The sequence below is a fragment of the Dromaius novaehollandiae genome, chromosome 5 (assembly GCF_036370855.1).
Source record: "Dromaius novaehollandiae isolate bDroNov1 chromosome 5, bDroNov1.hap1, whole genome shotgun sequence".
Taxonomy (NCBI): domain Eukaryota; kingdom Metazoa; phylum Chordata; class Aves; order Casuariiformes; family Dromaiidae; genus Dromaius; species Dromaius novaehollandiae.
Genome location: NC_088102.1, coordinates 28,855,013 through 28,868,409, shown reverse-complemented (window position 1 = coordinate 28,868,409; position 13,397 = coordinate 28,855,013). Strand labels below are relative to the sequence as shown.

At 54.9% G+C, this 13,397-nt stretch overlaps 1 protein-coding gene across 1 annotated transcript; it reads right to left on the bottom strand.

Annotated features, from left to right (window-relative positions):
• Positions 1–5,993: 5,993 nt before the first annotated feature.
• NKX2-1 (NK2 homeobox 1) lies at positions 5,994–8,604 on the bottom strand. The gene is made up of 2 exons (XM_026120409.2): positions 8,238–8,604; positions 5,994–7,489 (listed from the first exon to the last, which is right to left on the bottom strand). The coding sequence occupies exons 1-2, from the start codon at positions 8,602–8,604 to the stop codon at positions 6,819–6,821; spliced, it is 1,038 nt and encodes a 345-aa protein (XP_025976194.1). The 3' UTR covers positions 5,994–6,818.
• Positions 8,605–13,397: the final 4,793 nt, after the last annotated feature.

The window sequence follows — 13,397 nt, the reverse complement described above, 5'->3', positions numbered from 1 at the left end:
CCCTGCGCGCCCCCGCTCGCCCGCGGGCAGCCCGGGCCCTCGCCGCCCCTCGCCGCCCGCGGGCTCGCCGAAACTTTCTCGGGCGCTCCCTCGGGGTTTGCTTTCCTCCGACCCAAACCAACGAGCTCCGAGGGGCCGGGACGGGGGACAGATCCTGCGCGTGTGCGGAGCGCCGAGAGCCCGTCGCGGCGGTTCCGCCCGGCCGGCCCGAGGTCCCGCGGAAGGGGCCGCACGGGAGCCTCTGACGGCGCAGAAGACGCCGGTGCCGGGCCGCGTGTCCCCCCCCCCCGCACTGCCCGGCACCTCTGAGACGGCACAAATTCTGCCGGCCGCATCCCGCCCCGATCATTTTGGGGCACCACGGGGGGCCACGCACTGCCCCGCCGTTTCCCCACCAGGCAGACGCGGCGTGTGCGGCAGCGCCCGGGCAGTGCGGGCCCCCGGCGGTGGCGAGGCGCCGCAGACAGCCGCCCGCTGCTCGGCGGTGTTGGCACCGGTGCCTGGGCCGAAGCCCGGCGGTGCCCGGCCGGCGTCCGCGGCCCTCCGCGTGTGCCCTCCGCGGCCGGGCCGGGGCGGAGCGGGAGAGCTGCAGCTGGGGCCGCCGGCAGCAGCGGCGGCCCCGCCGGCCGGGAGCGCGGAGCGCTGCCTTCGCCGAGGCGCCCGGAGACCGCGGGCGGGGAAAGGCGGCCCCGCCGCCCGGGCTGCGCGGCCCCGCGCCGGGGAGGCTTCGCCCTGAGCCCGGAAGAAACCCCGGCCGGAGCGGGGCGGCCCCGCGGCGGAGCCTGCGCGCCGGGGCGGCAGAATCAGGCCCGTCGCGCGGGGCGGGGAGCCGCCACCCGAAAACTTCGGCCGGGTCATTTTTCCGCGGGCGGCGGCGCGGAGCGGGAGGGGGCGGCGGGAGGCGAGGCCGGGCCCGGCGGGGCGGCGGGGCGCGGGGACCCCCGCGGCGAGAAGGGGCGCGCCGAGCGCGGGCCGGCGGGCAAGGCTTGCTTCAAAGTAAGAGCTTTCTCCTCGCAGCCTGCCTCTGCTCCCGAGACCCCGCTGTTAATGCCGGGCACAGCAGCCGCGAAGTACCCCGCGCTCGGTGTAGGTGCACACGTCTATAGGCATATACTCGTGTATGGGCGCGCATGTACGCACTAAACACTCCGCATCGATCCTTCACTGGGTTTTTTTCCACTGCGATGAGCTAATGCGGAGAGGGCTGAAAGAGACAGGGAGCTGGGTGCACTCCGTTTGGCAGCAGCAACAGTGCGTTTCCAAAGTAAGGCGCAGGTTAAGAGCAAATGCCCAGAGCAAGAAGGTGCACAAAAGAAGATATTTTTAAGAGCTCCTCTGCGAAACAGCAACATCAACAACAAAAAGTTTGAGGAACAAAAGCACCGAGAGAAACTCCCAAAGAACCGTGTTCTAGAGTCACGTTATTAGGTCACTAACACGCTGAAATGAACTCAGCCACTTCAGCAACACCTTTGATATAAAGCAAAAAAGTCTGTTCCCTCCAAGACCTCAGGTGTGTGTAACTTTGTCTCCTTCTAGCACATTGTTACTTGGGAAAATTTACTTGATCGGAGAAGAAGGACTCTGGTGAAATCCAGCCGAACAGATGGCAGTGTAGATCTCACACCTTGCTTAGTTTCCTGCATTGCAACTATCTTTTTTTCTTAAACTCATGGGTACATACACTTTTTTTCCATTTCCTTTCCACTGTAAAGAACCACTGTATCGATGAAGTGCTATTCAGAATGATATTAGAAGTTTTCAGCGAAAGAATACAAGAATCTTATACGTTTACTAAAGTCGGAGATGTAAATTCATTTGTTAAAGAAGCACAGCCCCCAAACTAATTTAAAATTACTCGGAAAGTCCCGCTGTGCTTAACGAATAGAAATATATTTCGGGAAAACAGTAGCCATCGTTTTCAGATTTAGTTGTTAGCATGAGGTATGGAGCTAGGCAGTAAAAACAGATGTAAGCATCGCTAGTCACTTCGTAAATACTTTTTAAAACATATTTTTGAAAGTTTTATATACCACCTCAGGACAGTGAATTTATAGCATCATTCATAGTTAATGCATTCAGCCATTTGTAAATGTCTTTGTTTCTTAATGTTTGTGTCACTGTAAAAAAAAATTGATTTCCCTCTCCCCCCCCAAAAGCCCCTCTAAATCGAAGATTAAATGTCATAATTAGCGTTTTCAGTTTTAAGTTTCCCAAGGAATTTTCTGCATAGTAAGTTGTTTTAAGCATCAAAACGAATTTCAATTTCTTTTTAACATCAATACATCTTATTTACCGTCTTATTTATATAGCTGACCAAAAGCCTTCGAGAGAAAGACATAGTATATAGAAAACTTTGACCTTACCTGCTCCCTAATGTGCTTGCAGCCAGTGGAAAAAAAAAAAAAAAAGTCATTTCATGTTATTCCCCAGTTTGCCAGAGAAGGTAATCTCTCTGCCTCACAGGAACGGCCGCACTGGGTCAGATCTCTGTACACATTTGATACATGTAAACAGTATTACCATTTACTTTTTTTTTCCCCTGAAGGGGATCATAAGAGGAAAGCGGTCAGATAGAAAAAATATTTCTCAGCTTTGCTCCCGACACGGCCATAGAAGGACTGAAATTCTTCAGAAGTCATTCAGTTTTTACCTCTAGGTCCCCTTTGTAAGAGCAGCCGTCGCGACAAGTTGGACCGGGGCTGCCTTCCCAGCGAGGCCTCTGTACCTGCGCTCTGCCATAAAACTGCTAAAATACTTTTTTCCCCCTGTGGCAACTTCTCTTGGTGTCATCTTAGAGCTGTCTCAGATTACATTGTTTGGGATCTGCACTTTGAACACTGTCTTAGGGCACTGCACTGCCTTTTGAACTGAGATGCAGGCAATATACTTTTAGATCAGCTCCCCATCGCTTTTCTCGTAGATATGGAAACAATTCTGCGCTACTTCATTATCCTGCCTGCCGGGGACAGAAATAGCGTGTGGGTGCAGGCCCCACGATGGGCGAGTCTTCTTACGGTTTCTTCCCGAGCCTCCCCAGCCACTGGTGGTAAAAGACGGTGCTGTGAAACAAAAACGTTTTGATATGAAACAGCAAATATGAAGAAGCCTTTTGCTATTGTTGCTGTTGTTGTGGCGGTGGTAGTGGTGGTGGGGTTTTTTTTTCCACAGCCTGCTGTGCCACTACATGCACACTTCGCGGCACTCAAGCATGAACTCCTATTTACAGCAGGAAAAAATGCCCTCGGCAATTCTCGTACATTTGCAGGCAGTGCCAGGGAGTGGGGGAGTGGAAGGGAACAGCCATTCTTCGCTGGCTCCCTTTCTCTCTCAAAATAAGGGATGCCCACGGTCTCATGTCGCTGAAGGAGCAGTTATATTGGGAAATGTGTATTTCTTCCATCATTTCAGATTTAAATCGTGCTCGACCCTCCCCCCTTCCCACCCGCCATCCCATTATCCAAGTTTTGCATTGATTAACGAAAGACTGAAAAATCAGCGTATTGGAAGAAGCAAGCGTTTACACGGAGGCACATATTTTAATTTAGAAAAGCTATACAGTGACTAAGTTCTCGTGAGTGTTCTCGAGGGAGACTGGAGATTAAAACGTATTTTTAAAAAGATCACCGAAATATCTTTAGCCCAATCAAGGCATAACTGGTTTATACAAAGAAGTGTATGATAAAAGGCAATAACACAATGTCATAAAAAAACTCTATAAAATTGCTAAAGAGCAGTTTGTTTGCATTTCTCCTGATTGATATGTAAATACAGTTTGAACTGTGTTTGCTCGGTCTCTAGTGCTTAATAAAGAGATGAATTCACCTTTCTGTGGAACAAGTAAACAGACTTTAAACTAAGCCGACATCAGACAAACTGGAAACGAGTTTATTTAATCGAAACTAAATCTAGTTTAAGAAAGATAAGTCAGTGTACATAATAATCCATTACAGTAATTACACCCACCACCAAATATGTGTTTATGAGGTTGTCGAGACACAATAAAATTCATTTATTTCCCCCGAAGTCCATAATGAAAAGTCACTAGCTGATTCTCTATTGAACTTGCCAACTTGAATTATTTCGGGCCAAAATAATATTTGTAGGCTGTATTAATGTCTTTCAGTTCTCGTCAATTTTAAATGTTACTCGGTTTCAAAGGATACCCCCACATTAATTACACCTGAACGGGAAATGTCGACTTAACCGCATCACTTTCCACTTCGCTCTCGTACATTAACTCCGTGAGAAACTAGCTCTAACTAAAAAATGCGCAGCCTTAAGCGCGCCCCGACGCCGCTGCCGCTGCCGCCGCCGCCGGAGCTGGCGGAGCGGCGGCGCGGAGGAGGAATTCCAGGCACTCGGTCCCTTCATCAGAAATAGCGGTGCTCTGCTCCAGACCCCTCCGTGCCGAGCCTGACACGGCCTTACGTGGCTGAAATGAATATTCTCGGTAAAGAAAAAAAACCCGAATATTTGGGGGGTTGGCTGAGAATGTTCCTGTATGAAGCAGGACTTAATATAAAGAATGAAAGGTCTCGAATTTTCTGTTGACACACGTGATGTTCTCTAGTTAGAAATAAAGAGGGGGGGAGGCAGAAAGAACCCGATAATCTTTTTTTCATTCTGTCAATTTCCCTTTTTCTCCATCCAAACTAGCACTTGGTGTCCGAGTAACACCGGCTATCTTGTATAAATAAAAGCCTGGAGCTTTCGAAAGCTACTCCTTACGCTGGGGCTTGGTTTGTTTCCATTCCAGGCAGTCTGCTTTTTTTTTCTCTCTCTCTCTTCAAAAATTATCAATAGTTCATAATACCTCTGTAGTTCAGAGATCTTTGAATGACCGTGATTCGCCTCCGTGGTTTAACTGAGAGGGTGTGGGGGGAAAGCGAAACCGTGCAGAAGATGCAAAGCAAAACACACGATGAGGTCTTTTAGGATGGGGGGCTTCTTATTTTCAGTTACACTCACAAAAAGGATATTTGGGGTCTGAAAGACAGCGCTTTACACGTATCTGTTGATTGTCCAGCACAAGCTGCTTCGCTTGATCTGTTTTATCTGTTTACAGCAAAGTTAATACCTAGCTCTCTTGCATTGCCCCAGATATTTACCCTAGTAACCAATGCACCTCGGTTTCTCAGCTGCACGCGGACACTGCATACACACTCACGCACACGGGCACAGGCACGCGCAGGCACGCGCGCGCGCCTTCCCTTCAGCCGCGGCGTTGCAGGCTTCCCGAGGCGCTGCGGAAGAGCGGCCGGCGCCGCGGCGCAGCGCGCAGGCAGCTCCCGCCCGGGCCGCGCCGCTGATGACGTCTGCGGAGGGACCGGCCGCGCCGGGCGCCTGCAGCGGGGCTGCTGCGCGCCCCAAACTAGATGCACTCTCGTAAAGAAACTTAATTCCAACCACATGTCGTACACAATAAACTATCATTTTATTTTGATTATAAATAAGGTGGCTGTACTTTCCTTAAAACACAAGTACATAGGAAAACCTGGTAGAAATGAGTCTCTTTTTTTACAAGTTATTAAAACTGGACGCTCTTTAAAACGGCCGCATATTCTATACTGTCAGCAGGTTCTTCGTTAGTGTGTTTCTAATGGCGTTAGGCTTTTACCTTATCCTCCGTGCCTTTGGCATTTGAATTTCTGCTCCCGGAATACTTTGCTTTCTCTAGCAATAAGAATCTGAGGTGCCCCCCCCCCCCCCCCCCCCCCCCCCGCGGGCTGATCAGTTTGGACTCGGTCCCTTCACTCTCGAGTTTATCAACCCCACACGTTTGCCTGTCATTTTTCCACGCTGGGGACTCATCCTGTTTCCCATTAACTCCCTGGCGCAGTCCCCCTTTGGGAACAGGATCCGGGCCCTCGGACGGGCAGGGGTTCAGGATTTGGTAGCATCCCCGTTTGTTTCTCCATCAAGCAGAAAAAAAAAATAGGGGAAGGGAGGGACCGGGGAGGGGACCAGAGGGAAATAAAAAAGAATGTTCGTAATGTGTATAATTTATTAGAAGCTTCTTAGGAACTATATTTAAGCCAAATATCTACATAAGTTACAACAGGAAAAGGCGGCGTGCGCAAATAACAAACTGCCAGAGGATTTACGACGGGGCGATCAGTGTCCATAAAAAAGGTGGGGGTTGGTTTGGTTGATTGTATTTTTTTCTTTTTTACAACAAAATATACAGGTTACTAAAAACTATGGGTTTAGTCCAACTTTTGACAGCATTATACAGCTACAGGTTCACATCAAACTTAAGGAGGAAAATAAAAGCCAAGCCTTTGATGACTCCACATCTCCATCCGCTGGCCCTGGCGGCGGGGCTGGGAGAGGAGACCGAGGGGAGGGGGGAAGCTGCTTCTTGTGTCTGGGTGACGCGAATGCTTTTTTGGGGAAAACCACCCCATCCCCCAAAATCTCTATATTTACATGCAAGTCCTAGACGCTGGCAAAGTGTACATCTGAAATCCAAGCCTTCAGACCATGCCTAACGATGGTCCCCTTTCTGCAGACTGCTCCACTGGTATTAGTCAGAATTTTTTTAACACCCCATTTAACAGCCTTGGGGGGAAAAAAAAAGACCCCAAACCATCAACAGTAGCAATAAAACCGAACAAAAAAGTCACTCGCTCTCTCTCTGAGGGGTACTCAGAGAACCACTCAGTTAAACAAAAAAAAAAAGCGTTAAAAAAGGAAAGAAAAAAAAGAAAAGAAAAACACCCAGTAGTTTGGACAGGGCAGAGATTTGTGTGACTGGGGAAATCTGCTTTTTTTTTTCTTTTTTTCCTTTTTTTGTTTTGCTTTGTTTAATCCTTTCACCAGGTCCTACCGTATAGCAAGGTGGAGCAAGACATGGCAGTGCCATAGTCAGAAGCAGAAGAGTTTAGGTGAGACAAACTGGAGACTTGGCTCTGCAGGGAGGACGGGCTGGCCGAGTGCTGTCCCATGTCTGGAGACTGCCCCGCACTGTTTGTCTGGTGGCTCTGATGCTGTCCGAGGCTGTTGCCATTGGTAGCCACCGTGATTGTTGTAGCTGCCTGCTGCTGATGGCCCTGGATCGTTGCCGTGGGTGTGTTGGAGCCTGCTTGGCAGGGCTTGCCATCCTTCACGAGCACTGGCACCGCCACCCTTCTGGGAGACTGCTGCTGCTGGCAAGAGCCGTTCTCCTGTTGCATCTGCTGCTGCGCAGCCTTGTCTTTGGCCTGGCGTTTCATCTTGTAGCGGTGGTTCTGGAACCAGATCTTGACCTGAGTCGGGGTGAGGTGGATCATGCTGGCTAAATGTTCCCTCTCAGGGGCGGAGAGGTATTTCTGCTGCTTGAAACGTCTCTCCAGCTCGTAAACCTGGGCCTGGGAAAAAAGGACCCTCCGTTTCCTCCGCGGCGTGCTCTGGAGCGGGGCCATGCTCTTGCTCACGTCGCCCAGGGAGCCGAGGCTGCCCATGCCGCCCATGTTCATGCCCGAGGACGGGGCCATGAAGCGGGAGACTGCGAGGGAGGAGAAGACGGCGCGCTTTAGGCGGCTCGGCTCGCCCGAGCGGGCCCGCGCTGCCGGCCGCGGCCCCCCGCGCCCCGCCGCCGCCTCCCGCCGCCTCCCGCAGCCCGGCGGCGGCGCCCCGCTCCCGCCGACACCCGCGGCGCCTCGGCGGGCGGCGGCGCCCCTCCTCGCCCGGCCCGGCCCCGGCGAGGGAAGGCGACCGCTCGCCCCGCGCCCCGCGCCCCGCGCCCCGCGCCCCGCGCCCCGCGCCGGGGACCGCTGCCCGGGGAGGCACCTGCAGGCGGCAGCGCGCCGGCAGCGGCCGCAGCGGGGGCTCCGCCGGGCCGCCCGCGGCGGGCTCGCCCGCTCCGCCTGCGCCTCCGGGGACGCGGGTCCCGCGCCCCCGGCTCCCCCCTCGCCGAGCCGCGGCCGGGCGGCGGGCAGCGGCCAGGCACTGCCGGCTCCCCCGGCGTCCCCGGGCCGGGCCGGGCCGCCGCCGCCCCGCCGGACGGCGACCCCGGGCTCCCGCTCCCTCGCGCGCGGGGCTGCGCGCCCGCGTCCCCCCGCCGCGAGCCCCGGGAGGCTGCCGCGAAGCCCCGCGGGGGCGGAGGCACCGGACACGGTCCTCGGGCAGGGGAGGAACGAGGGGGCGGCCGCGGCGCGGACCGACTCGCGCCCTGGCGCGGAGCCCCCGGCGCCCGCGGTGCGGCGGGCAGCGCGCAGCCACCGCCGGCGCCACCCAGCCCCGGGCTCACTTACTTGAGGAGAAGCGGGGGTCCGGGTTGGTGCCGTACCATCCTGTCGCCGAAGCGCTGTTCCTCATGGTGTCCTGGTAAGGCGGCAGCTCACTCATGTTGCCCAGGTTCCCGTTGCAGTAGCCCCCCATCGTAGCATGGGAGAGCTGGGGGACCCCTGCCGCTGTCATATGGTAGGCGGCAGTCACCGTTCCGTTGTGGCCCATGGGGTGCTGCTGCATGGCCGGCTGAGAAACCTGAGACTGTCTGTAGGCTGACAAGGGAGCCCCCAAGTTACTGCCCTCCATGCCCACTTTCTTGTAGCTTTCCTCCAAAGGACTCAAGATGTCAGACACTGAGAAAGGAGTCGTATGCTTTGGGCTCATCGACATGATTCGGCGGCTGGGGAAAAAAAAAAAAAAAAAAAGGAAGGGGAGGCAAATCTTTTTTTTTTTTTTTTTTTTTGCCAAATATTCTGGTGTTGCCTTAACGCCGATCTTGTTGGATGTACACGTAACCGAGTGGACGAAGTCCGCCTTAATTGGATTGAGTGGAGGCTCAGGGCTGCCTTTCGTTTGTTTTAGCCAGACGCCAGGTTTTAGGCTGCCACCAGAGGCGGGGCATAGGCACTAAAGCAACAAGACAATAGAAGCCTACATCTTGCCCAAGATAATTAGCTTACATGCTGATGACAAGGTAAACACCTTTAAGTTTTACTTGTCAGGATTTTTTTTTTAACGTCTTAAAAAAAAGAGAGAGAGGGAGAGACAGAGAGAGAGGGAGAGACCCCGTGAGCACAAGTCATTTTATTTTTCTCAGGGGTGGCAATATTACGGATGGCGAATCGAAGGCAGTGCAAAAAGCCCCCTTTGGCTGGGTGGAAGGATTTAAAAGCGGCTCCCGGGTGGCACGGCTGCCGCCCAGCCTTCGCGAGAGCTGGGGAGCCGGGGCTGAGCGCCGGCGAGCGAAGGCACCGAGCTGCCCGCTCCCCCCGCCAAGCCTGGCGCGGCGGGAGCCCTGCAGCCGGGGGGCAGCCCCGGGCAGCGCGGGCACGTCGCCCCGGCCACCGCTTCCCGGGCGCCGCTCTCCCCGCACGGGCTGGCCGGGTACCTCGGCTGGCTGGGGGCTGCGCAGCACCTGGGATGCAGCATCTCGGGGACCTCTTTTATGTCTTCCAAGACCCCCAATGCGAGACCCCCAGTGAGAGGGTCGTTTCTCTCCCTAAAACCGTGAGTTCCATACATCTAGGGCTTTTTCTTTCTTCCCCCTCCCTTTTTTTTTACTTCGAAGAGTAAGAAGATGCAAGTTTGTAAAGAAGAGCAGTAATTCAGTTGCATGGGGTGAGGGACTGCTGAAAAATAGGTTAGAGCAATATGTCGCTCGCTGTTCTCAAAGGGAAGGAGTGTCACAGGCTGTCGTGGTCCCTCTGAACATGGAGCTGCCTTCTAAAGTTATTTATACAGCACGGGAACCGGGATGGAGAAGACCTCTCATGTCACCCGCTACACCACCTTGCCAGTGAATTTCCTGCAGTTTCTAAGAAAGTGCAATTTTTGGCACTTTCGGATCTGTTCTCGGATCTGGTGTGAAAACAAAAGAGAGCCTATTCACAGCCACACACACGTCCATACAGCGAGTAGCTAATGTCACTCCAGTCTTCGAAGAAATCCCCCAAGTTGTCCAGTGTCTCCAAAGCTCACATTTCTCGGGTGTTCCCGAGATGAGAAGAGAAACCTTCCCTAAATATTTTACACCCCGGCCTACTGTCTTAGGAAACTCATTTAATAAAGCGATTACCTGAATACTAAGAAAATTGCAGCGAAGGTACAGTTAACCCAGTGACTTTGAAGTGTCAAATAACTATTTAGTAATTGCACTCGTAAATATGTTTGTGCTCGGCTGGTTCGTGCTTAAAAATGCAAAAGTGCACTTGCTACCCGGGAATAACTAAATATCTTTGTCTAAAGTGGCAGCATAAATAGCCGGTCGCTTTGTGGCTGTGCTTGATATTAGTACATAAGGATCATTTTGCTTCAATTGGGAGGCTCTCATTCAGTAGGCAAGAAATCGTTTAGGAGAAAGTAGGTTCCCGTATGAGAGTTAACATCCTTCAAGTGTAAGCCTCAGCGTTGATTACACTTTAGAGCTCTGCAAGAGGTGAGCTTTTCCACACAAATATAATCGGGGGAACTTTCTTTCAATCAGGCCTTCAGCTCGTCTACATCATCTCAGCTGCCTCTTTCGGCACCAGCTCCCTCAAGCCTGAATACCCCAAAGAGGGCTTGTTGCGAGTGCTGGGTTACCGCAAGCAGGGAAGGGCGACTTTGGGCTAGAAAGGCGGCTGCTTTTACCGCGTTCTCGTTTCTTTTTAAAGTCTTAAATCTTGTATGTCCTGGAACATTTCTTCTCCCCCCCCCCCCCCCCCCCGCCTTCCGCAGTCTCCTTTTTCTGCGCGTGTTTTTCAGTACGGTCTTTGGTTTTGCTCCTACAAACAGAGACACTCGCGCCTGTCCCCCGTCCCCGTCCCCGTCCCCCCCCCCCCCGGATTTCTGATCCATCAGCTCCGTACCTGTTTCATTAGCCTTAAAAGGGGGGTGGGGGTGGAGGAAAGGATTTACCGAAGGATTCACCACAGCAACGCTGCGGTCGACTCAAATCTGGGACGGATGAGAGCGAGCGGCCGCCCGGCCGGCGGGGCAGGGGCTGGGGCAGCGACACGGCCCCGCGGCGGGCGCGGAGGCGCGGGGCAGCCGGGCGCCCCCCGCCGCCGCTGCGCGCAGCCCGCCGGCGCCGCAGCGCCTCCCGCAACGCCGCCGCGGCGCGGCCGCGCTCAGGCTCGGCGCCGCAGCCCGCAAGCGCCCGCCGCTGCGCCCGCCCGGCGGCGCCGGGGGACCGCTCCTTCCGCCGCCGGCTGCGGCTCGGGGGCTTATTTATCCTGCGGCTAGACGGGACGCAGGTTAAACAGCCCGCAAAACCCTGCTCGTTTAGATTAACCCCAGTGTGTCCAGCCTTGGCTCCGCGCGGGGTCTTGTGAAGGGAAGGTGGTGCGAGACCTCTGATTTCGCCTTCGCTGCGACGCGGGGTGAAACTCTCCTTGCAGGTTTGATCGGTTAGGTTATAAATACACCGAGCACACGCAGGTACATCTACACCCCACAAGGTCCCAACCGCACTTTTTGCCCCACTAGTGAAATGATCTAGTGAAATGATGTAGTGAAATGGAAGCAGGTTAGGCTCTGGTCCTCCTTTCCCATCGCAAAATAGCTGCAAGATGGCAAATCAAACCCCGGAAAACTAGCAAGAAAGCTTGTTTGCTGTTGTTCTGTCCCATCCGCTCACCCTTTTTTTTCAACCCTCCACCCCAACTTTCGCTTGCCAGAGCTGTCTCCCCGCACCCCCCGGGAAGCATAGCCGCCCCGACAGGGTCCTGCCTAGGCTGCCTCTGGTGATGTGTTCGTTTACCTGGTGATGCTGCTTAGTAAAACGCTCGAGTTAAAAGGAAATGCTAAGGAGGAGAGCAGGGAAGATGAGATGCGTTTTGCCTGGTGGAAGCATTTTCATGAGAAAGGCACGGTCTTCACCCCGTGTTTGCAGAATGCGGCTATACGGACGTCCCTTCAATAGCTTCTGACCCCACACAATCCGTTTGATAACACTCGAGAGGTGGAAGAATGGGAGACTTTGTCAATCAAATGGTGCCAATCCCAATGGAAACGGTGCCACCAAGACCGCAGCGCGTTTCCTCATCAACTGGATTGCGGGGGCTGGGAACTCAAGGATCAGCTTTTGAAAGTGTGCACAGGGCTCTCCAAAGACAACAATGTCTTTTTTATACGAGCTGCCGTGCCTCCCCAAGGGGACTCAAATGTGCTCGTCCAGCCAGAGCCGCCGAAGGGCTACGGCTACGACTTGCCACCCATTTCGCCGGGCAGCAGCCGCGGCGGGGGGAGGGCATTTCTGCCTGTACCGGCGCCTCTTCTCAGCTCCTTGCCCCAAGCCGCTCCCCCGCTTTCACCGCTCCCAGGAGAAGCGACCGCTCCGCAGCGCCTCTCCTCCGCAAGCGCAGCTCACGCAGGAGCGCGGGCCCGATTCAGCACAGCGCTTAAGCACGTGCTTAAGTGTGACCAGACGCCCGGGGTGATCGGGTCTGAGTACGTGCCTCAAACCTTTGAAGCATCCGATCTCAAGGGGGAGAGGGGAAAGGTCCCAAACAACTTGTAGGCAAATTCTTTCTCAAAGAGAGATTTATTTTAGGTGCAACTTATTGATGCAAAGGCAAAAGGCGCTCCGTGTCCCCAGCGGGTCGGTTCAAAAGTGCGTGTCTCCCTGCGCCAAGCCACTGCGACTTCTTGCTGCAAACACTAAGTGCCCAGCGCTCCCCTGACCCGCTCCCGGGGCCGGGGTGTCCCGTCCTGCAGCCCTGTGTCTGCTGTGAGCTGTCGCCTGCCGCTGGAGCAGAAGGCTCGGCAAGCTTCCCCCGCGGCGGCGGGAGCCGCTTCTGGGGCAGCCTGAGCTAAAGCGGGCGAGAACAGAGCTGGGACTGAACTCCTGCTTCCGTCCTGTTTTTTCATCGGCACACATCTAGCACAAACATATAGAGGGATTTAAATTACCCTTCAAAAACCCTTCGTCTGGAAAATGGGAGAAACGTCCCGCACCACGGGGACAGCCAGCTGCAATTCCTCCCCCGTGGCCGACCCTCTGCGAGCTCTGAGAAACTTCATCCCTGATTTCTTACGCGTGTGGGGCTGACATGTCCCCTGCCCCGGTAGCCCCCAGCCACCAGGTGCGCCCGGCACTTCTGCCCGCAGCCCGTGGCGGGAGGGGGGCGCTGCGGCCGCCTCGGCAGCCCCTGCGCGGGGCGCGGCGGGCGCTGGCGGCGGCTCCCTGCCCGCCGGGCGCAGGCTGCGGCGTGCGGCCCCCGGCCCCGCTCCCTCGGCGCAGGGCGCTCTGGGGCAAGAACTGCGGCCACCACGCGTAGGGATAATTCAGCTCCGTAGGAAAGCCGCCCTGCCCTGGTTATTTCGTTACGCCGGGAGAAACTCCGCAGCAGATGGGTGGAAATCTCTTCCCCTGGCGTGTGAATCCGAGAAAACAACCGAAGCAACCAAAGCCTAAAACAAAAATCCTCCCTCCTCCCCAGCACACGCACAGCTGCTCCTCCAGCTGCTGGGGACATGGAGGC